Raw genomic sequence first — 20,335 nt, forward strand, 5'->3', positions numbered from 1 at the left:
TGCTCCAAACGGTCCAAACAAGCTGTGCATATCCGGCCTCAAACTGGGCAATGTTTGGAAGCTTTCGTCTGTGAAATGCCGGTTCTTCGAACCTCTGGAGGAACACGCCGCTGCTGGTGTGGCCATAGCTCTTCGGGATTGGTCCATTTCGTTCCGGGTACCGCATGACATCAGGCGGTACCCGGAAGAATCAAATGGGCAGTGACGTATCTCCAACGAGGCGTTTTGGGGAGGTATTTTCTGTGTTAGAGTTTTACTCGCTACAGGGTGTACTTTGAGGGTTTTGACTCTGCACACCGTTTACATGCATAAAAACCTTCATAACACACAAGGGGACGGGTAATAACCGGAAAAGCATGACATGGGAGCTTTAACAGACTGTCTCAGCCTATTATTTTCTGTCTGATGGAGACTTCATACTGACTTCAACATGTTCCAAATATTTTATACATTATTGGTGACATTTGGTTTTAGTCGAAGAGTTTGCAGTCAAAATATTCTGCTGCTTTCCCAAGCCTTTTTACTTTCTTTTCTCTTCTTAATACAAATTCATTCACTACTACTTACATCTGATATTTAACTCCTTCAGCCTATTTTCAGCTGCAGAAACCATTCAACTATTACATTATTTAAACCTTTTCTTTTAAATATTAAGCTTTTTCTGCATTTGTGTAGCTAAAAGCAGCTACCATTCAGCTAATAACATATTCAGCTTTTTCTGCATTTTCAGCTAAATTCAGCCACAAATGTTCACAGTTTACAGCATTCGCACGCATTTTCTGCAGGAAATGCATTTTCTAGTTATAGCTTAGCATTCATCCTTAAGCAACACGAGAGCGCCACACCTTGTGAATTTTGCCAAAGCCCCAGCAGCTGACTGGATTAATACAGATTTACTAAATGTATTGCTCATCTTTGTTCACCGTAATTTATGAGTTCTCAGCTCATTAAAATAAATAAATATATGCCGAAGTTTTACAAGACTGTGTTTCTTATTATCTGTGTCCTGTTTAATGTATTTATGCATTTATCTAGTCAGCTATCTTCATCTAAATACAAATGTAAACGTCTAATTCAGGATTGTCTTATTTCAGTATTCATTTTATTCCTATTTTTCTACTTATTCATGGGTAATTATGTGATTTCTCGTATTGCGTATACATTACAGACCTTTAAGGACCTTTAAGCTTTCGTATAGCAACATTTGGATATTTTTATAATTCGCTATTTTTTGTGATCTGACCCTGTGGGAAGCTCCGTGGGACCTAATAGATGAACAGAACATTATAAATGTGAGGAAAAAAAAGTGTATACCTCCCCGTCGGGGAATTGAACCCCGGTCTCCCGCGTGACAGGCGGGGATACTGACCACTATACTAACGAGGACTGGTATGAATGACATCTGTTGCAGTACCTTCTTATACCATTACATGGAAGTCTATGCATGAGTGGCGCTGTTTACAGACAAAGCACAACCAGGAAACAAATAAAGACATTTGGAAGTTAATTATCAAATGGCATAATGTTAATGTTGTAAATGTCTTTCGTAATAAAGCAAAAAAACATATTTTAACTCTTTTAATCAGTTTCAACTAAACAAAATGTGTTTCCGCCCGGTTTCGAACCGGGGACCTTTCGCGTGTGAGGCGAACGTGATAACCACTACACTACGGAAACTTACATATGACGAGCAATGAAATAACCAAATTTAACACGTATACTGTACGGTAGGTTACAGCAGGAAAGATATGAATAGATAGACATCAGGATCACAAACCAACACAGAAAGTGGGAAGTATTGCTCCGTTCCTGCTAAGCGAAGATAAAAGATTTATAAATGTCAAAGAAAAATTAAGCTTACATGGATTTCATAGTGTTTAGCTGCTAACCTATAACCAGTAAACATCAGCTATTTGAAATCTGTAATCAGTAATAAATAATCTGTTTTCTGCAATCAGCTATAAGTAATCTGTAATCAATAACCAGTAATCAATATTCTGTAGTCAATTACCAGTAAAGAGTATTCTGCAATCGGCCAAGTCATCTGTACTCAATAACCAGTCATCAGTATTCTGTTATCAATAACTAGTAATCAATAAGTAGTAAGAAGTATTCTGTAATCAGCAATAAGTAATCTGTAATCAATAACCAGTAATCAGTATTCTGTAATCAATAACCAGTCATCAATAACCATAAATCAGTATTCTGTCATCAATAACCAGTAATCAGTATTCTGTAAATTCTGCAATCAATAAGCAGTTATCTTAAATCATTACTTTGTAATCAGTAATAAATAATCAGTGATCAATAACTAGTAATAAACCGTGATCTTTATTCTGCTGAAAACAGGGTCTCCTTTATTCTGCCAAACGGGGAAACAGCGCCTCCCAATTCACGCTTGTGGCCAAATATATATGACACCCGTAGTGATAAGAACTACCATAGAGAATGAACGGTAAAAGTTAAGGGATGAAACATGTTATAAATACCCGTAAATAAGCTGTAAGCAAGTTATTTTCACTTAGTACTGCTCTTTCTAAAGTCATTAAACTTATATTTCTGTACCGTATATATATATATATATATATATATATATATATATATATATATATATATAGATATATATATATATATATATATATATATATATATATATATATTTTCCTTCCTGATTTACAAAAAATACTTTAAAACCCAGTTTCCGCGCGGTTTCGAACCTGTGCCAGTTCAGGAGAAAGCAATTACAGAAATATTGAAAAGGAGAGCGCTTAAGCTTAACAAGTTCAGAAAATATAACCTAAAAAACTGCTTAAAAAACGTCTTTATAAGTAAGACTGAGCAGCAGTACGGAAACAGACGAAGTGAAGATAATGTCTCTATAAATGTTTACAAAACAAACATAAATGTGTGTTTTATTCTCAACTTTTATTTATTTCCATATAAATATATTTATCATTTTATTTATGAATGTAACCATTTGAATATATAATTATGTATTTCTGTATTTATTAAAATGTACACTTATGTAATGTTCCGTCCTCCTTAATCTTATATTAGTGGAGTTTTAAGTGAAGATCATTTCTCTATAAATTCTTACAAAACGCTTACATTTACCATAAACATGTTTCCGCCCGGTTTCGAACCGGGGACCTTTCGCGTGTGAGGCGAACGTGATAACCACTACACTACGGAAACTGATGATGAGGAGATCACGTGACCAGGCAATTTATTTGCTCACATAATAACACGGCATCAGTTCTCGCCGCAACACCAGCGAACTGCTGATGCCTAACACGATAACGGAGCCTATAAGCGACTCAACAGCTGCTGAAAAGTTTTTTAAAAAGTTAAAAAACGTACCTGCTGAAGAAACGATACATCTCTACTCAGTTATCAGTTATCTTTATTCAGTAATCAGTGTATTCTGCTGCTGCTACATGAAAACGGGGTCTCCTTTATTCTGCCCAAACGGGGGAACAGCGCCCCCCAAATCCCGCTTGTGGCCAAAAATATATGACACCCGTAGAGAATTAACGGTCAAACTTAAGTTTAGCCTTAAATACAACTGCCGTTCAAACCCAGGCTAAAACATGTAATAAAAACCGGTAAATAAGCTATTATTATTGTCATAACGCACTATACTAAAGAAACACGTGTTGAGCGGACGACGTGACCGGACTCCTAATTGCAGGGGTTCCGTTTCCACCGCAACACGTGCTAGCTCGTGATGCTAACATGCCAATAGAGCCAATTAGCATCACAATAGCTACTGAAAAGCTTTTTTAAAAGTGCCTAAAAACTCACCTGCTGCTGGAAAGAGTCTGAAGAAAGTTTAGTTTGGAAGTTAAAACTCAGATTCCCGTGGAAAGGGAATTTAGAATAAGCCCACGTGTATACAGGTGAGAGCTGCTCCTCCCGACTCTTCTTCTTCGGTGGTGTTTCAGGGTAGTGTGCAGACACGATGCTGCGTCTCAGCCACCTGCAGTTGTTATTATGTATTTATAAGGACCATGCAGACAAATACATTCATCTCAGAAAGAGAAGAGATGGATTATGCCAGATTAGAGCTAATAGCTCATTTCCATCTGCAGTCTTTAGGCAGGTAAACAACAATCAATAAACACTCAACACATTGCATCGTCTCCATCACACAAACTATTATAAAACATGATTTAAGTACAGGTCAATACAATAATACACATGGGCGTAATTTCCACTGGGGACAGGGGGGACATGTCCCCCCCACTTTTCAAAATCCCATATGTGTCCCCCCCACTTTTTAATTTTTTTTTTTTTTTTTTTTTTACGCAAGCGGTCATCGTCACGGAGGAGCGTCTGTGTGTGTGTGTGGCACGAGCGCATCTTGTGAGAGAGAGATAGAAAGAGAGAGAGACAGAGAGAGAGAGACATAGAGAGTTACGGGGGTTGTTGTTAGCATCTGGTGCTAGCTCGGAGCTAACGGAGATTAGAAGCTGTTTCAACAATAAGGAGAGGGAGAGTCCTCTCCTGTCGGACTGAGAGAGATAACGTCAGCTCAGGGAGGTAAAGGACTCTCTGAGTGATTAGGTTGTAAACTTTAGTCTAGTTATCTCAGTGGGTCTCAAACGGTTTGGTCATCTATGTAAACAAATATTTCCATCTATGTAATATATAGTTGTATATAAAATAAGTTAAGAAATCCTTCCAATGTGTACAGTACAAAAATAAAAAACACAGTTTGAAAGGGGAGTGATTAGTCAAATATGCATAAATAAAAAGAAAAAATACAGACTAGGTAAGATAAAGATAGGAGAGAGGAGTTTATCAATGATTTGTTATTGGTTGTGAGCATATTCTAATGGCTTTTTGATTATTGAAATATATACAGTTCTGTTTCATATGAGTGTTGAGAACTGTATCCATAAATCTCTTAATGTTGCCCTCAAAGTGCACCAGATTGATGCATTCAACTTCAATTTAAAGAAACAAATCTTCCCGGGGTGCATGCCCCCGGACCCCCCTAGAGGATGTCAGGTAATCACAAATAAAACAGGTTCACATGGATAGGATAGTATACTAGATAAGTGTGCACACTCATTATATACACTACACATTTTTCTTGGATTTGTTAACACTATAGTCCCTAATATATTTGTAGAAAGGCAGGAAATGGAATTAAATTGAGAAAATATTTCATTGCGGAGGACCCCCTGTTTTGTGTCCCCCCCACTTCTCAAACCAAAGTTACACCCTTGATAATACATAGTAGGCCTACAGTTAAAATATAATATTACCTTACAACTTCATTATCTCTCATTTTATCAGATGCTTGGAAATAATTGATTGCAATGTCACTAAAGTGCAGTAAGGTAAAATACCATTAAATAAAAATGAAACACAAACTATATGAAAATGAAATCACACGAAGAGCCTCTCCTGCTGATGTTGAGGTTGTATTAGTATTTAGTGTCTCTCCTGCTGACGTTGAGGTTGTATTAGTATTTAGTGTCTCTCCTGCTGATGTTGAGGTTGTATTAGTAATTTAGTGTCTCTCCTGCAGTGTTGGGCAAGATGTTATACAGTGTGGTGGAACATTACGGGACATAATTCACCGTGGTATATAGTGTGTGTTGCACCACGGACCTGTCAGAGAGTGTACCTTGTTGTGGTTATCATTCTAGCTTGACAGTAGCAGGTAGCAAGTTATTCTTTCCTCTGTAAACCTAATGGAAAATAAAGTGTGGAGTTCCATACTGAACACGCCGCCTCCGACTCCCATTCATCGGCTCTACAACAGTATAAATTACTTAAAACTGTCTTCTTTGAAGTAAGGCCCCGGCCCCACGGGAACGAAAACGGGTTGTATCCGCATATTTCTCTTGCGTATAGCCCTTTTTGCTACACGACGCCGTAACGAAACGATAGAAAAGGACCCTGCAAACGACAACGGGTCCAAAGGTGGATAGATCTGGGAACGGAGCGCTCTGGGGGGTCCAACGGCTCCGTGTGGTAGCCTCTATACGGTATATCTGCAGTGAGATATAGGGTCTTGTTTTTAGACAATGCATCATCTTGTTAAGTCAAAACATCTTACTTATAGTTGTATCTCAGAGGGAAATCACCAACTAACATCAGAAAACAGAAAACTTTTGAGCATTTGCGGCTTATTTGGTGCAGGTTTTGTCATCACATCTGCCCCCATCTGGTCTGTCAACAATAAACCAAACTTGTTTTCCCTCTTCCACAGTTGACCTCAGAAAGCGATGCTTAATGTCGACATGCTCTCCGTCTGTTAACAGGATTCTTTGCTAACGCTATTGTCCCCTGGCTGTCTTCGTAAATCTTAGGTAGTGTGTATTCACATTGGTCGATGCCCTCTAGTATTAGGTCCATACACTCCTGCACATAGTAGCTGCTAGAGCCAGTTACTCGGCTTCACACGTGGATAAAGCAACAGTTGGCCCGCTCTCATTAAGGCTAACATACGTCTGTCCGTTAGATCAGCAGCCCAATCTGCATCGCTGTGTAAGCCCAGTTTTGCACTGCTACATCTCCGGTAGCACAGTTCCTTTTCCATTGTACCTTTCAGATATCTCAGTACATGTGTCCCTTGCTCTTCTGTCGGCTCAGGCCTCGTGCACGCAGCCATAGATCAGACTACCTACTGCCTCTCTGTACATTCTAACATCCTCCATCGGTACAGCATCATCTGTGTAGTTCAGGTTTTGCTCACAAGGTGTCGCTCTTGGTTTACAATCCTGCATGTTAAACCTGTCAAGTATGTTCACATATTTCTTCTGTGACATCTTTATACGTGAATCAGTTTGAGGAATGTTTTAGTTTCCCCTTTCATCCTGAATGTAGCTGTGAGCATCTCTTTCACAACTCTCCATGCATTGTTATCACTAGCTGCAATGATTATGTCATCAACTAATACTATCATTATCACCTTCCAGTTTTCTGTGTCCTTTGTGTACACACCATGGTCAGCAGGGTTCTGTAGGAACTCGTGTTCACTCAGATACTCATGCAGCATGTCGTTCTGACTGTTTAAGGATGTTTCATATAGTGACTGTTCTAGCTCGTACACCAACCTTTCACCTTCACTGGATTTGACCTCTGAACCTTCTGGCTGTTCCATGTACATCTCACGGTCTATTGGTGCATGTAGGGAAGCAGTCTCAGCATCCAGTTGGTGTGAAACCAGATGTTCCTGTGCTGCTGATCCACACTCTGATACTGGTGAGGTTAGGGGGAGGTGGACATGTCTCATCATAGTTGTCCCCCCTCTTCTGACGTGCCTTGTATCTCTCGGACCCGTCAATATTGCTTTTGACATCATACACCCATTTACCCCTTTCTCACCTTCAGGTGCGTTGGTCAGGATGAATGTGTCATTCTCTTTTAGCGACTGCATTTCCTCTCCATTGTTTTGACTCAGATGAAGTTTCAGCTTCTCATCAATATATCCCAGGTCTCAGATATATCCAGAGCCTGTCTCTGATTGGCTGAAACACCAAACAGATCATTGCAGCATTACCCATAATCCCCTCTGTTTCAGCCCTGTTTCCAAAGTGCTGATTCTCTGTCTGTTACTTTAGATGAAAATAAGGAGCCCCTCCCCACGCCCCTCTGAGAGAGATTTGGTTACAAAGAACTCAATGGTGCTCTAGGAGGAGATTCAGGTGATAAGGTGGGGGGGGGGGGTTACCTTGGTTGCTGATTGGCTAATGGTTACACAAGACAAAACATCGTGATGACATCATCAAGTGGCCAAAATCTGATCAGCTCATTTTCAGACAGGGTTTTTATAGAAATGGATCAAAAAGAGAGAGAATCTTTGTTCCTGAAACTTTCAGAGTCTCTTTCCACAGAGGGGACACATGTTGATGTAGAAGAGACATGAAGAAGAGACATGAAGAAGAGACATGAAGAAGAGGGGACACATGTTGATGAAGAAGAGACATGAAGAAGAGACATGAAGAAGAGACATGAAGAAGAGGGGACACATGTTGATGAAGAAGAGACATGGAGAAGAGGGGACACATGTTGATGAAGAAGAGACATGAAGAAGAGGGGACACATGTTGATGAAGAAGAGACATGGAGAAGAGGGGACACATGTTGATGTAGAAGAGACATGGAGAAGAGGGGACACATGTTGATGTAGAAGAGACATGAAGAAGAGGGGACACATGTTGATGAAGAAGAGACATGAAGAAGAGGGGACACATGTTGAATGAAGAAGAGACATGGAGAAGAGGGGACACATGTTTGATGTAGAAGAGACATGAAGAAGAGGGGACACATGTTGATGAAGAAGAGACCATGAAGAAGAGGGGACACATGTTGATGAAGAAGAGACATGAAGAAGAGGGGACACCATGTTGATGAAGAAGAGACATGAGAAGAGGGGACACATGTTGATGAAGAAGAGACATGAAGGAAGAGGGGGCACATGTTGATGAAGAAGAGACATGAAGAAGAGGGGACACATGGTGATGTAAGAAGAGACATGAGAAGAGGAGGACACATGTTGATGAAGAAGAGACATGAAGAAGAGGGGACACATGTTGATGAAGAAGAGACATGAAGAAGAGGGGACACATGTTGATTGTAGAAGAGACCATGAAGAAGAGGGGACACATGTTGATGATAGAAGAGGACATGAAGAAGAGGGGACACTGTTGATGTAAGAAGAGACATGAAGAAGAGGGGACACATGTTGATGAAGAAGAGACATGAAGAAGAGGGGACACATGTTGATGAGAAGAGACATGAAAGAAGAGGGGACACATGTTGATGTAGAAGAGACCATGAAGAAGAGGGGACACATGTTGATGTAGAAGAGACATGAAGAGAGGGGGACACCATGTTGATGTAGAAGAGACATGAAGAAGAGGGGACACATGTTGATGTAGAAGAGACATGAAGAAGAGGGGACACATGTTGATGTAAGAAGAGACATGAAGAAGAGGGGACACATGTTGATGAGAAGGACAGGAAAAGAGGGGACACAATGTTGATGAAGAAGAGACATGAAGAAGAGGGGACACATGTTGATGAAGAAGAGACATGAAGAAGAGGATGTTGCACATGAATCTGTAACAATAGTCCCCATTGGTCAGTAGCTGGTCCTCACTCTCTTCACACTGTCACAGCTGGCTCCTTCCTCTCTCTTGAAGGGTAACGCCCTTCCGCTCAACCTCTGGCGTCTCCTGTCTCTGTCACCACAGGTATAGATACTGGACCAACGTTAGTATCCTGCTTGATTTGTTCTGTATCTCAAAGTCATCATCAGAGACGCTTTCTGTCTCTCTCTCTGCATTGATCACAAACTTCACTAGTCTAGACGTTACACCTTTCCACTGTGAGGGACATTAGACCATGTAGGCTGGACTCTTTTTGTCATATCCAACAAACATCCCTCTTCACACCTCGAGTCCAGATTATTTTGGTCTTGCTTATAGGCATAGCTCACTGAGCCAAACGTGTGCATTCTGGACAGGTCAGGCCGTCTACCTGTCAGCATGCAGTAAGGCTTTCCTTACTCCAGCTGCTGTCTGTACTGCATGGGCCACTTTTCTGTAAGCATGCACCTGATGTCAAAAAGAGTGCGCCAATTCCTCTCAGCAGTGCCATTTTGATGTGGGGAATACGGTGCTGACTTTTCATGTCTTGTCCAGTGGGGGCGCCAGGGGGGCGCTAGGGGGGCGCTAGGGGGTAGCCATAGTTCACTTTAGTCTTATAAATGGAACACATTATTATTAGTCTAAGTTATCTCAGTGGGTCTCAAACGGTTTGGTCACGATTTATGTAAACAAGTATTTCCGAGGCATACGTTTATATGATCATTATAGGTATAAAACAATAAGAGAATAAATGAAAAACAGGTTTGACATACTATATGACAGTAAAACAAGAATACAGTTTGAAAGGGGAGTGATTTGTAAAATATCCATAAAGAAAAAGTAAATCTGTTTCCAGTTCTGTTTCATATGTTGAGAGATGGATCCGTAGATCTCTGTTGTTGCTCTCAGAGTGCACCAGATTCATGCTTTGAAAAAAATCTTCCCGGGGGAGCATGCCCCCAGACCCCCCTAGAGGAGGTGAGGACCCCCCTAGAGGAGGTGAGGACCCCCCTAGAGGAGGTGAGGACCCCCCTATGTGAGGTCCACTCCCCACTTGTAAAAATAGCACTTTACCCCTGCTTACACCTATATGCCATGAGCTGATTATTGAGCCTTCATTGTAACAGTCGCAGGTACACTGTGTGTGTGTGTGTGTGTGTGTGTGTGTGTGTGTGTGTGTGTGTGTGTGTGTGTGTGTGTGTGGGGAGTGTTGCAGTAGAACATTCCACTGTAGCTGGTACATTAATGGGAAACCCTAAATGTTTGGGCGCCCTCTATGAAACGTGAAGCTACCCCACAGCACCCCTAGAGAAAGTCTCTGGCGCCGCCACTGGTCTTATCTTATTAGTGCTTGGTAATGTTTCCTGTGAACTCTGTGCCGTTGTCTGACCCTGAAACATCTCTCCCGCATGGGGCTGTATCGCACAGCAGTCTCTCTGTTGCTTACTCTGTGTCACTCTTGTCGTTAAGGAAATACACAAACACTGGTCTGTGAATGACAGAGCGTACCTAAAGCCCTCTCTATGGGTCCTGCTACGTGTGCACCAGCTCCAGAGCTGCTTTGGCTCTCACCTCAGACTCGCATCACAAAGTGGAGGTGTGTTGACCTCACCCTCAACATCACCCCCCGACTCTCTTAACTCCTCGGGGTGCAGGCAGCCTAGCAGACGCAGAGAAAGTCACTAGGTGTCTCTTTGCGTTGCTCGTGCTGTTTCTTGATGTGGACAGTTCCTTATCTGTCCAACACAGAATATGATGTGTTTATCTTTGTCTCCCCTGGCTCTGAAGTGCACTCTGTGTCTGCAGCGCTCTGCTCCATGCTGCACATCTCCACACGACCTCTTTCATCCGCTCTCCACTTTAAATGCAGTATATAGTATTTTTAGTAGGGCTGTCAAGTTAACGCGTTAATAACGCGTTAACGCAAAAAAAAATTAACGCCACTAATTATTTTAACGCGATTAACGCATGTGTATTTTTTGTCCTCGGCCGCCGTAGTTTCAGAGCGCATTGAGTTTAAAATACCATCGACAAGCTGATGCTGACAGCCCCAGCTCCTACCGCCCGCTTGTGGCAGACCACACTTCCACGCTCACTGGCAGGCCCGGACTGGCCATCGGGAGGACCGGGAGGGAGTGTGTATGTGTGGTGCGACTCGCGCGAGCGAGGCACACCTTACGTGTTGTTGTTGTTGTTGTTGTTAGCATCTGGTGCTAGCTAGCTGCGCTAACGGATATAAGGAGCTGTTTCAATGACATTTCGCCGACAACTGCGCCGAGCACTTGACTTTATGCAGGTAGCCAGACAGTGGGACATTGTACGAAAAGTCAGCACACTCAGCACGGATAGTACGCGCAACATGATTGCAGCGTCCAGGCAGCTCCCGTTGGAGCATATATGCCTTGAGCTGCACATAGCTCCAACGATCCATCACAGTGTCTCCACACACACACACACACACACACACACACACACACACACACACACACACACACACACACACACACACACACACACACACACACACACACACACACACACACACACACACACACACACACACACACACACACACACACACACACACACACACACACACACACACACACACACACACACCACACACACACACACACACACACACACACACACACACACACACACACACACACACAGTATTATTGTATGAGAGAGGTTCCAGGTTGAATTGAGGCGAATATTTGTAATGTTCAGGTTGTTGTGTTTAATATTCATGAGAATATTTGTCATTGTTCAAATGATAATAAACAAACATATAAAGCATATTTGTCCACTCATATTTTGATAAGAGTATTAAAAACTTGAAAGATATCCCTCTAAGGTACATTTAGAAGATAAAAAATGTGCGATTAATTTGCGATTAATCGCGATTAACTATGGACAATCATGCGATTAATCGCGATTAAATATTTTAATCGACTGACAGCCCTAATTTTTAGATATTGTTTGTTGTAATAATCTCACTCCTATTCTGATATTAGTTTGCTACGTATTCCTCTTTCTGTGTCTTTGTATGCTCCAGCGCTATGTGTACACCTACAGGTAATACACTGGAGTGTGTGTGTGTGTGTATTTACCTTTTACTTGCAATCTGAAAACGTAATTAAAATATAAATGCACACACACACTCCAGTCCAACCTGCTGGCCCTGTCCTCCGAGTTATTACCTCATACACACACACACACACACACTCCAGGCGTCCTGTCAGCTGGAAGCTCCTTGTTTGGGTGTTAGGACGTCCGCTGCAGAGACAGGAAATGCCATATTTGGGCAGAGCTGGTGACAGCGTCTGATCACACACACACACACACACACACACACACACACCACACACACACACAACACACCACACACAACACACCAACACACACACACACCCACACACACCACACACACACACACACACACACACACACACACACACACACACACACATCACACACACACACACAACACACACACACACACACACACACACACACACACACACACACACACACACACACACACACACACACAACACACACACACACACACCACACACACACACACACACACACACACACACACACACACACTTGTTGAAAAATGTGTGAAAAGATATTTTTTAGAAACTTTTATTTTGTATTAAAGCAAAGAGTAAACAGTTTCCTCTCAATAATAAGTGACCATGCGTCAGCGTATTGGACATTATATTCTCTTTGTGTTAGAGGGGAAGCAGGTGGATAGAGATCAGCCTCAGGTACAGGCTCTGCTACGGGAGGACCCTCAGGTACAGGCTCTGCTACGGGAGGACCCTCAGGTACAGGCTCTGCTACGGGAGGACCCTCAGGTACAGGCCCTGCTACGGGAGGACCCTCAGGTACAGGCTCTGCTACGGGAGGACCCTCAGGTACAGGCTCTGCTACGGGAGGACCCTCAGGTACGGAGGCTGGCGAGGCTCAAACTGAACCTCCGTGAACAAACAACGCTGAAATAAACATTTATTTTTCAGAGTTTTTGGTTCAATTTCAGTCTGAGGGTCAGAAGTCCAAGACCTCCTAAGCCACAGAAACGTCCTCGAGGCCAAACGGTGGTACTGCAGCTTCTATGACGTCATTTTGGCCCAAAGATACTACCTTTATTTTGCTTATTCAAGTGTCTTTACACAAGTCTTTCTTCAGGAACAGCGCCCCCTGTGGTCACTGCGGGAACAACAAATACCGTTTCTTTTTCAAAGTTTCTGGTTAAACTTCAGTCTGAGGTCAGAAGTCTGAGCCCTCCCAGCCACAGCAGGTCTGTGGCGTCCAAACAGCTTCTGGGACTCAATACTATCTTTAGTTTGCTTATTCAAGTGCCTTTACAAAATCCGAGCCATAGTAGATCCTAGAGGCCGAACGGTGGTACTGCAGCTGCTGTGACGTCATTGTGTTTGTCTTTACACGTGTCCTTCTGTCCGCTCTGCTGTATCCAGTTCTTATTATACATCCATGGGAAAAGCGCTATAAAAAGCCCGGCGCAGGAGCGTCCGTGGGGGGCGATGATACGGCGTCTGCGTTGGTTGTGCTGGTTCGATCCCGCTGCTTCTGGTGGATCTTGAGGTGTCGTTTGCGCTCGTCGCTGCGGGCGAAGCTGCGTCCGCAGTCGCTGCATCTGAAGGGTTTCTCTCCGGTGTGCGTGCGCACGTGCGTGGTCATGTGATCGCTGCGGGAGAAGCTGCGGCTGCAGAAGCGGCAGCTGAACGGACGCTGACCCGTGTGGATGCGCAGGTGACGCGTCAACTCGTCGCTGCGCGAGAAACGGCGCTCGCAGCCGGCGGACGGGCAGGAAAACGGGCGATGTTTCGGCGAAGTCCTGCACTTCCTGTTGGCTTTCTGTGAGGAGAGGAGAAGGAAGTCAGAAGAGGCGACGTTTATTTAATGAACCTTTCAACACGAGGCCATTCAGTGCTTCACTTGGTCCACAGTACTCACTCTTACATGTCCAATACGTCTAATATGTAATGCAAAGCGCTTTGAGCACTTGAAAAAGCGCTCTAATATAAAAATGTAATGAATTATTATTATTACAACAATGATGTTTTGTTACAGTAAATGTGTAATTCAACATGTTCTACTTTCTTGTTTATTCTTTTAATTGTTAATGTACAATGCCTTGTGTTTTTATGCTGCTGCATTGGGATCAATAAAGTACTTATCATCTTATCTGATCTTACCTGGACGCCGGGGTAGGAAGGGGGCGGGGCTTCTGACGGGAACACCAGCGAATCAGAGGGGGGCGTCATTGTGTACCTCGTTGTCGAATGGGAGAAGACAGAAGAGTCTCCTCCACAGCTGATTGGCTCAGGAGGCAGCAGCGATGATGATGATGATGATGATGGCGATGACGAGGGGTGAGGAGGAGGAGGAGCCACGCTGACCAATCCGGTGATGAGGCTGAGCAGAGGCTCCGCCCACAAGCTGGCGGGCTCGAATGAGAAGCGCCCGCTGTACGAGGGGAGGAGCTCCAGGTCTGACAGACAGTCTGAGAGGAGAAGGAGATGGGTCAGTGTCATCCTTTATTATCAGTATAATGTTAGAGCCAGTACTTAGGGCCTAATCGTGACGTCTGTAGTGTGGGAATTGTAGTCCTTTAAAGTGGTATAAAGGACTACAATACCCACGGTGCCTCCTAAAGAGACAGAGATGAAACCTGAAAGACGTCAACGAGGCTAAAAGTTATTCAAGCCTTCACAGAAAGAGCAAGTTATTCTTTTATCTGAGTTTTGCCTCTTTTGTTTGACGTGCGTTGACGTGTGTAAAGGCCTGCTCTCTTCGTTGAATGTGTGAAAGGTTTATTAAACACACGTAACACATATCAGCTCACCATCGCAGGCCGACAGGAAGCACAGTCTTACGTCTTATATACTGATATACTGATACTAAGGTGTGTTATGGTCTGTGAAACACATGTTTAACGGACCAGTTGCTCAGTTTGAGGTAATTTGCATTCGGACATTCTTTATAACTTTATTAAATAAACTTGTTTTTGAATCATAACATTTCCACCAGTCAGTAAACAGGAAGTCTGCTGTGATTGGCTGAAACCGGTCAGCTGACTGAGTCTTCATATTTAAACATGAATACTGCATTTTATTTATCTGCTTATTAAACTAATATTCATATTTATTCTTTTTGCATTTTGACCCATCTTTCAAACTTATTATTTACACTTGTTGTTGTTGTTGTTTCTCAAAAACTCTAGTATAAGGATCATATATAAATATTCCTTTTTCTGACTAAAACACATAAATGTATATTATCCTGCATGTCTCTCTTTACTTGCTCACTTTTATATGTAATGCACGATGGATGTAAAACAGCTCCATTCAGACTGTAATATATGTTACAGTCTGAATAATATAATATAATAATATATGTGCATGTGTGCCAGTAAAAAGTTATATTATTCCATTTACTTGTATACAGACTCTTCTTGCACTATTTCTATTTTATTTGTATTTACTTGCACATCTCAAACACTCTCTTGCACTATTTTATCTGTTTTATGTGTTGCTCTGTTGGAGGAGGACTTCAGATTGTCATCTCCATATCTCCACTGTAGCTGCTGAGCTCATGATGATGAAGCCTTGTATCTTGAATGTTTTACAGTAAATGTGATGCCTGAGTCTCTCTCTCTGCTCACCTCCGTGCTCCCGGAGCTCCGCGCTCTGCTCCCTGGCTCCCTGAGCTACTGAGGCCGCCAACAGAGAGCCTCCAGCGGCCGCGTTCTGCAGCAGTGAGTGGAGCTCCTCCAGCCGGGAGAGGTACCCCTCCAGCGGGGAGAGGGGCGACGGGAGGCCGGCCTCCGACAGCTGCAGGGCTGACAACATCCTCCGTGAGAGAGGTGGGTCCGACTCCGGACCGACGAAAAAGTCAACTCCTAACCCGAAAAAGAGGCGCTATTCCCGGGTTGCTGCTGCTCGGAGTGCCCGGAGAAATCCAAAGCTCCAGGAATTTTTGAAAAATTATTTTAAATGTTATTCAGACTAAGTGTGTGTGTGCATGTGTGTGTGCATGTGTGAAGCTCCAAGCATATTTGAAATAGCCATGATTTTAAATGTTATTAAGAAGTGTGTGTGCATGCTGTGTGTGTGAAGCTCCAAACATATTTGAAATAGAGTTTTAAATGTTATTCAGACTAAGTGTGTGTCGGTGTGTATAGGTCTTTGTGTGTCGGTGTCGGTGTGTGTGTTTTCACGTGTTGAATTTGTGCAGGAGGATTCCGCGGCTTTATAAAGACTCCTGATGAGTGACGTATACATCCCCAAACACGGTCCAAGCGGAAAGCCCATATTTGGTCACAGCGGGGAGTCTCTCTCTCCGGTGTTTCCCGGTGCTCCCGGTGCTCGCGGTGCTCCCGGTGCTCCCGGTGTGTGGAACAGGAGCCCCCCCGGAGAGAGGGCCTCCTCCCCGGCAGGACTGCAGTCGGTCACCGGGAGTAAATAGCAGACATGACCGGAAGCACGGAGACACGTCACAGCCCGGATCAGTTTGTTTTTTAAGGCTCGGTGTCACGTGGAGGTCGGACAGCGACGTCATCACTTCCTAAAGCCTTATTTGGGAGGTTTTCCGGTCAGCTGATCTGAGACCAGGAACTGTGCCGAAGTATTAGTATTTACCTTTATATATACAGTTTATAATACTTACTTTTATATATACAGTCTGTATTATAGTCTGTGGTACTTTATATACAGTCTCTACTTACCTTTATATATTTACCTTTATATAGTATGCCTTTCTACTGTCTACATACGGACAACCATGAGATTAAATGTAAACTCATGCTTCTTTGTAACTCACATTTTAATTCCCTGCACTATAGTTGCTTTCCAGGCTTGGTTATTGCCTTCAATTTGAAAACAAAAAAAACAAATTTTACCAGTTTCTACAAACCTTGACTCCTGATGGACCACTGGTTTAAATACACACACACTAAGGAGCGCTTAATTGACCCTAATCACGGTGGTTTAAAACATATTAAATAGTAGTTTATATCACTCTATTTTCCAGATAAGACGTAAAGTGTTACAAAAACAAAAGTATCGCTGGAGGATGCGGGCATCGATCCCGCTACTTCTCGCATGCTAAGCGAGCGCTCTACCATTTGAGCTAATCCCCCGATGACGACATGAGACACACAGTGGTGGTATTTATACCACCTAACAGACTATTGCGTAAGAAGGATTGGATGTCAGTAGAATACGGAAACTATGTCGGAGACTTTACCGAAGAGGCTGACTAATTACCGGACAAACTAAACCGGGAGGCTGACTAATTACCGGGCAAACTGCTGTTAAATGAGTCAGGAAACAAATACATAAATACAGGAATAAATACATTCAAGAATAAATAAATGCATAAATAAATATGGAAATAAATGAATGTATAAATAAATAAAAGTTGAGAATAATACAGAATACACATTATTATAAATCTTAATTATATGTTTCCACATTCACTAACATATATTTTTGATTGTGTTTCTGTGTCCGTATGCTAAAGAGGCAGATAGTATTGTGCTGCTTGTTAAATGTGTTTGTGATCTCACTGCTTTAGTGGAGCAGAGCTTCAAATCAAAGATCTCAACCCTGTTAGAAATCCCATCCATTACACTCCTGTTCCTGAGCTTTAGGGAGCAGCAAAACCTTTAATAGCAACACCATTATTGACGCTAATAAACATTTCCATCTGGCTCTTGAGGGCTCTGAAGCGAATGTACTTCTTGCACCAAATCCATCAATCAAAGTTTATTTAATCAGCCCAATATCACAAATTGTTCTTTTGTCTCAGGGGTCTTTAAGGTTTACAGAACATGAATACGCTGCTGTGAGCTTTTAAAATATGTATTGAAGAGAGAAGAGTCACTGGGTACAACGCAAAGCTTCTGAATAAAAGGGGGACTGGTCAGAAGAAGTGAAATAAAATGTTATAGCAACTCAAAGATATTGTTAAAGACACTTGTTGAAACGTTCAGAGCAATGGAAAGTACAATTGTTATAAATGTTGTCGAATACAAGGCGACCCATCAGAACAACACTGAGTGAAAAACGCAAAGAAATGAATAAATACATTTATCGTATCTTGTTATAAACACATTGGGACCATCTTGGATTTTGGTCGTCACCATCTTTGTTTCTTGGTTTTTCCACGTGTATTTCACCGTTTAGAGCGGAGGAAAGATCCGATGACCTTCTTGAGTCTGGGTTTCGTCTCCTGTGAGTAAACTCCGTTAGTATTGACTCATATAGACACTCATATTGTTTGCTAATGTGTAGTTTTGAGCATCTCTTGTCACAAAAACATTTTTGAATAGTCGTAATAGTTAATAATTGTAAAGTGACTCATGTTGTGTGTGTGTCATGATGTCCTGCAGCAGAAATAGAACAAAGCTGAGATCCATCGGCATGTGTCGGCAGGCTGCAGAAATACCTGCTGCATTTAGACTGTGACACACACACACACACACACACACACACACACACACACACACACACACACACACACACACACACACAACACACACACACACACACACACACACACACACACACACACACACACACACACACACACACACACACACACACAGATGGAAAGTTCCAGCTGCATTACTGTGTGTGTGTGTGTGTGTGTGTGTGTGTGTGTGTGTGTGTGTGTGTGTGTGTGTGTGTGTATATAAGGCATCGGGCAGCAGTTGTCGGACAGTCTGAAGCTCAGTCTCTCTCTGAATCTTCTTCTGATCTTCCTCAGAAACAGGAAACAGGATGTTGTGTCCCAGCGTTTTCCCGCCGCCGGCCTCCCCCCCCATGCAGTGTTTCCTGGATGCTCATTGGCCGGTTCGCCGCCTGTGGCCCGAGGTTCAGCCGATCTTCTTCCACATGGAGCAGGAGATGCAGCGCCACCTGCAGGAGATGCGTCAGAACATGGAGATCATGGAGCGTCTGCACCAGAGGATCTTCCAGCAGATCGACCACACCTCGCCGTCTGCTGTGTTCCAGCCCATCGTCTTCCAGGAGCTGTGGCGAGACGGCCTCTTCTCTCTGAGTCTGGACACGGCGGCGTTTCACCCCGAGGAGCTGGAGGTCACGCAGGTCGGCAGGAAGCTGAGGGTCAGCGGCCGCTCGGAGAAGAAGACGGACGACGAGAAGGGCTCGTTCTCTTCCTGCTGCCAGGAGTTCAGGCAGGAGCTGGACCTGCCCCACGGCGTCGAACCGGAGGCCGTCAGATGCTCTCTGTCGGGGGGGCGTCTGCAGATCCAGGCTCCCCGGGAGAGAGCAGTGCATGATGGGAAGGAGAGGCTGGTTCCCATCAACGTTCTGCCCGCCATCGCGTCTTCAGAGAGCGACTCAGCGGAGAAAAACCGACCCGAGCGACGCATCCCGTCTAATAACATATCTTTGTAGTTCCTGATTTACCTGCACTTTCATTTATATCAATAAGATGTTTATAATAAAGTTATTATTCCATGTGAGGTTTGTTTGTGTCTGTTACGCTTTGTTTATCTTCACAAACAATGTCAGAAATACTGATATAATATTTTTGAGGTGGCATAATATCACATATTATTACAACAATATTCCTTTTTTAACATTAAAGCAGAGAATTAGCACAAAAAATCCACAGAGATTGAGACTGAGCGACTCAGCGGAGTAAAGTTATATTGTGACTAAAAATCTAATTTTGTCAAAGTTTAAATTAACAATAACTGCTTTTTTTTTTACCTGTTTAACTGAACAGCGAAACATATTTGTCTGAGAAGTTTTTCACCTGTAAAATGAATGTTTGATTGTGACGATCTCCAAGAGAAGGGAGACCTGAATGTGTAAAATATCATTCAATACTGTCTCTTACTGCCTTGAATACGGATAACAACGACTCACTGCTCTGCTATATTAGATTTTTAAAGTACTGACTTTCACAAAACAAACCATGAAGAATTCAAACCTGTTGCTGCTTCGACAAGATCCGAGCGAAGCATCCTGTCTGATAACATATCTCTGTAGTTCCTGATAACATATCTCTGTAGTTCCTGATAACATATCTCTGTAGTTCCCGATAACATATCTTTGTAGTTCCCGATAACATATCTTTGTAGTTCCTGATAACATATCTCTGTAGTAGTTCCCGATAACATATCTTTGTAGTTCCCGATAACATATCTTTGTA

The 20,335-nt window shown here is 42.8% G+C and overlaps 2 protein-coding genes and 4 non-coding genes across 6 annotated transcripts; 1 reads left to right on the plus strand and 5 right to left on the minus strand.

The window, feature by feature from the left end:
• Positions 1-1,314: 1,314 nt before the first annotated feature.
• trnad-guc lies at positions 1,315-1,386 on the minus strand. Its single transcript has one exon. It is a non-coding gene; the product is annotated as a tRNA-Asp (tRNA).
• Positions 1,387-1,604: 218 nt separating this feature from the next.
• Positions 1,605-1,677, minus strand: trnav-cac. Its single transcript has one exon. It is a non-coding gene; the product is annotated as a tRNA-Val (tRNA).
• A 1,445-nt stretch (positions 1,678-3,122) lies between these two features.
• trnav-cac lies at positions 3,123-3,195 on the minus strand. The gene has a single exon. It is a non-coding gene; the product is annotated as a tRNA-Val (tRNA).
• A 9,555-nt stretch (positions 3,196-12,750) lies between these two features.
• Positions 12,751-16,643, minus strand: LOC117488202 (early growth response protein 2b-like). The gene is made up of 3 exons (XM_034137003.1): positions 15,813-16,643; positions 14,344-14,651; positions 12,751-14,002 (listed from the first exon to the last, which is right to left on the minus strand). The coding sequence occupies exons 1-3, from the start codon at positions 15,997-15,999 to the stop codon at positions 13,631-13,633; spliced, it is 867 nt and encodes a 288-aa protein (XP_033992894.1). The 5' UTR covers positions 16,000-16,643; the 3' UTR covers positions 12,751-13,630.
• A 572-nt stretch (positions 16,644-17,215) lies between these two features.
• trnaa-agc lies at positions 17,216-17,288 on the minus strand. The gene has a single exon. It is a non-coding gene; the product is annotated as a tRNA-Ala (tRNA).
• A 950-nt stretch (positions 17,289-18,238) lies between these two features.
• LOC117488203 (heat shock protein, alpha-crystallin-related, b11) lies at positions 18,239-19,640 on the plus strand. The gene is made up of 2 exons (XM_034137004.1): positions 18,239-18,384; positions 18,920-19,640. The coding sequence occupies exon 2, from the start codon at positions 18,934-18,936 to the stop codon at positions 19,570-19,572; it is 639 nt and encodes a 212-aa protein (XP_033992895.1). The 5' UTR covers positions 18,239-18,384; positions 18,920-18,933; the 3' UTR covers positions 19,573-19,640.
• The last annotated feature ends 695 nt before the right edge of the window (positions 19,641-20,335 follow it).

The sequence above is a fragment of the Trematomus bernacchii genome, unplaced genomic scaffold (assembly GCF_902827165.1).
Source record: "Trematomus bernacchii unplaced genomic scaffold, fTreBer1.1, whole genome shotgun sequence".
In the NCBI taxonomy this organism is placed as follows: domain Eukaryota; kingdom Metazoa; phylum Chordata; class Actinopteri; order Perciformes; family Nototheniidae; genus Trematomus; species Trematomus bernacchii.

What these genes read in the sequence shown, in the direction of transcription:
- LOC117488202 (XM_034137003.1), bottom strand. Translation starts at nt 15,999, where the DNA reads ATGTTGTCAGCCCTGCAGCTGTCGGAGGCCGGCCTCCCGTCGCCCCTC. An exon ending in GGAGCTCCGGGAGCACGGAG is followed by an intron (nt 14,652 to 15,812) that starts GTGAGCAGAGAG and finishes TTCTCCTCTCAG; the next exon opens with ACTGTCTGTCAGACCTGGAG. An exon ending in CTTCCTACCCCGGCGTCCAG is followed by an intron (nt 14,003 to 14,343) that starts GTAAGATCAGAT and finishes CTCTCCTCACAG; the next exon opens with AAAGCCAACAGGAAGTGCAG.
- LOC117488203 (XM_034137004.1), top strand. Translation starts at nt 18,934, where the DNA reads ATGTTGTGTCCCAGCGTTTTCCCGCCGCCGGCCTCCCCCCCCATGCAG.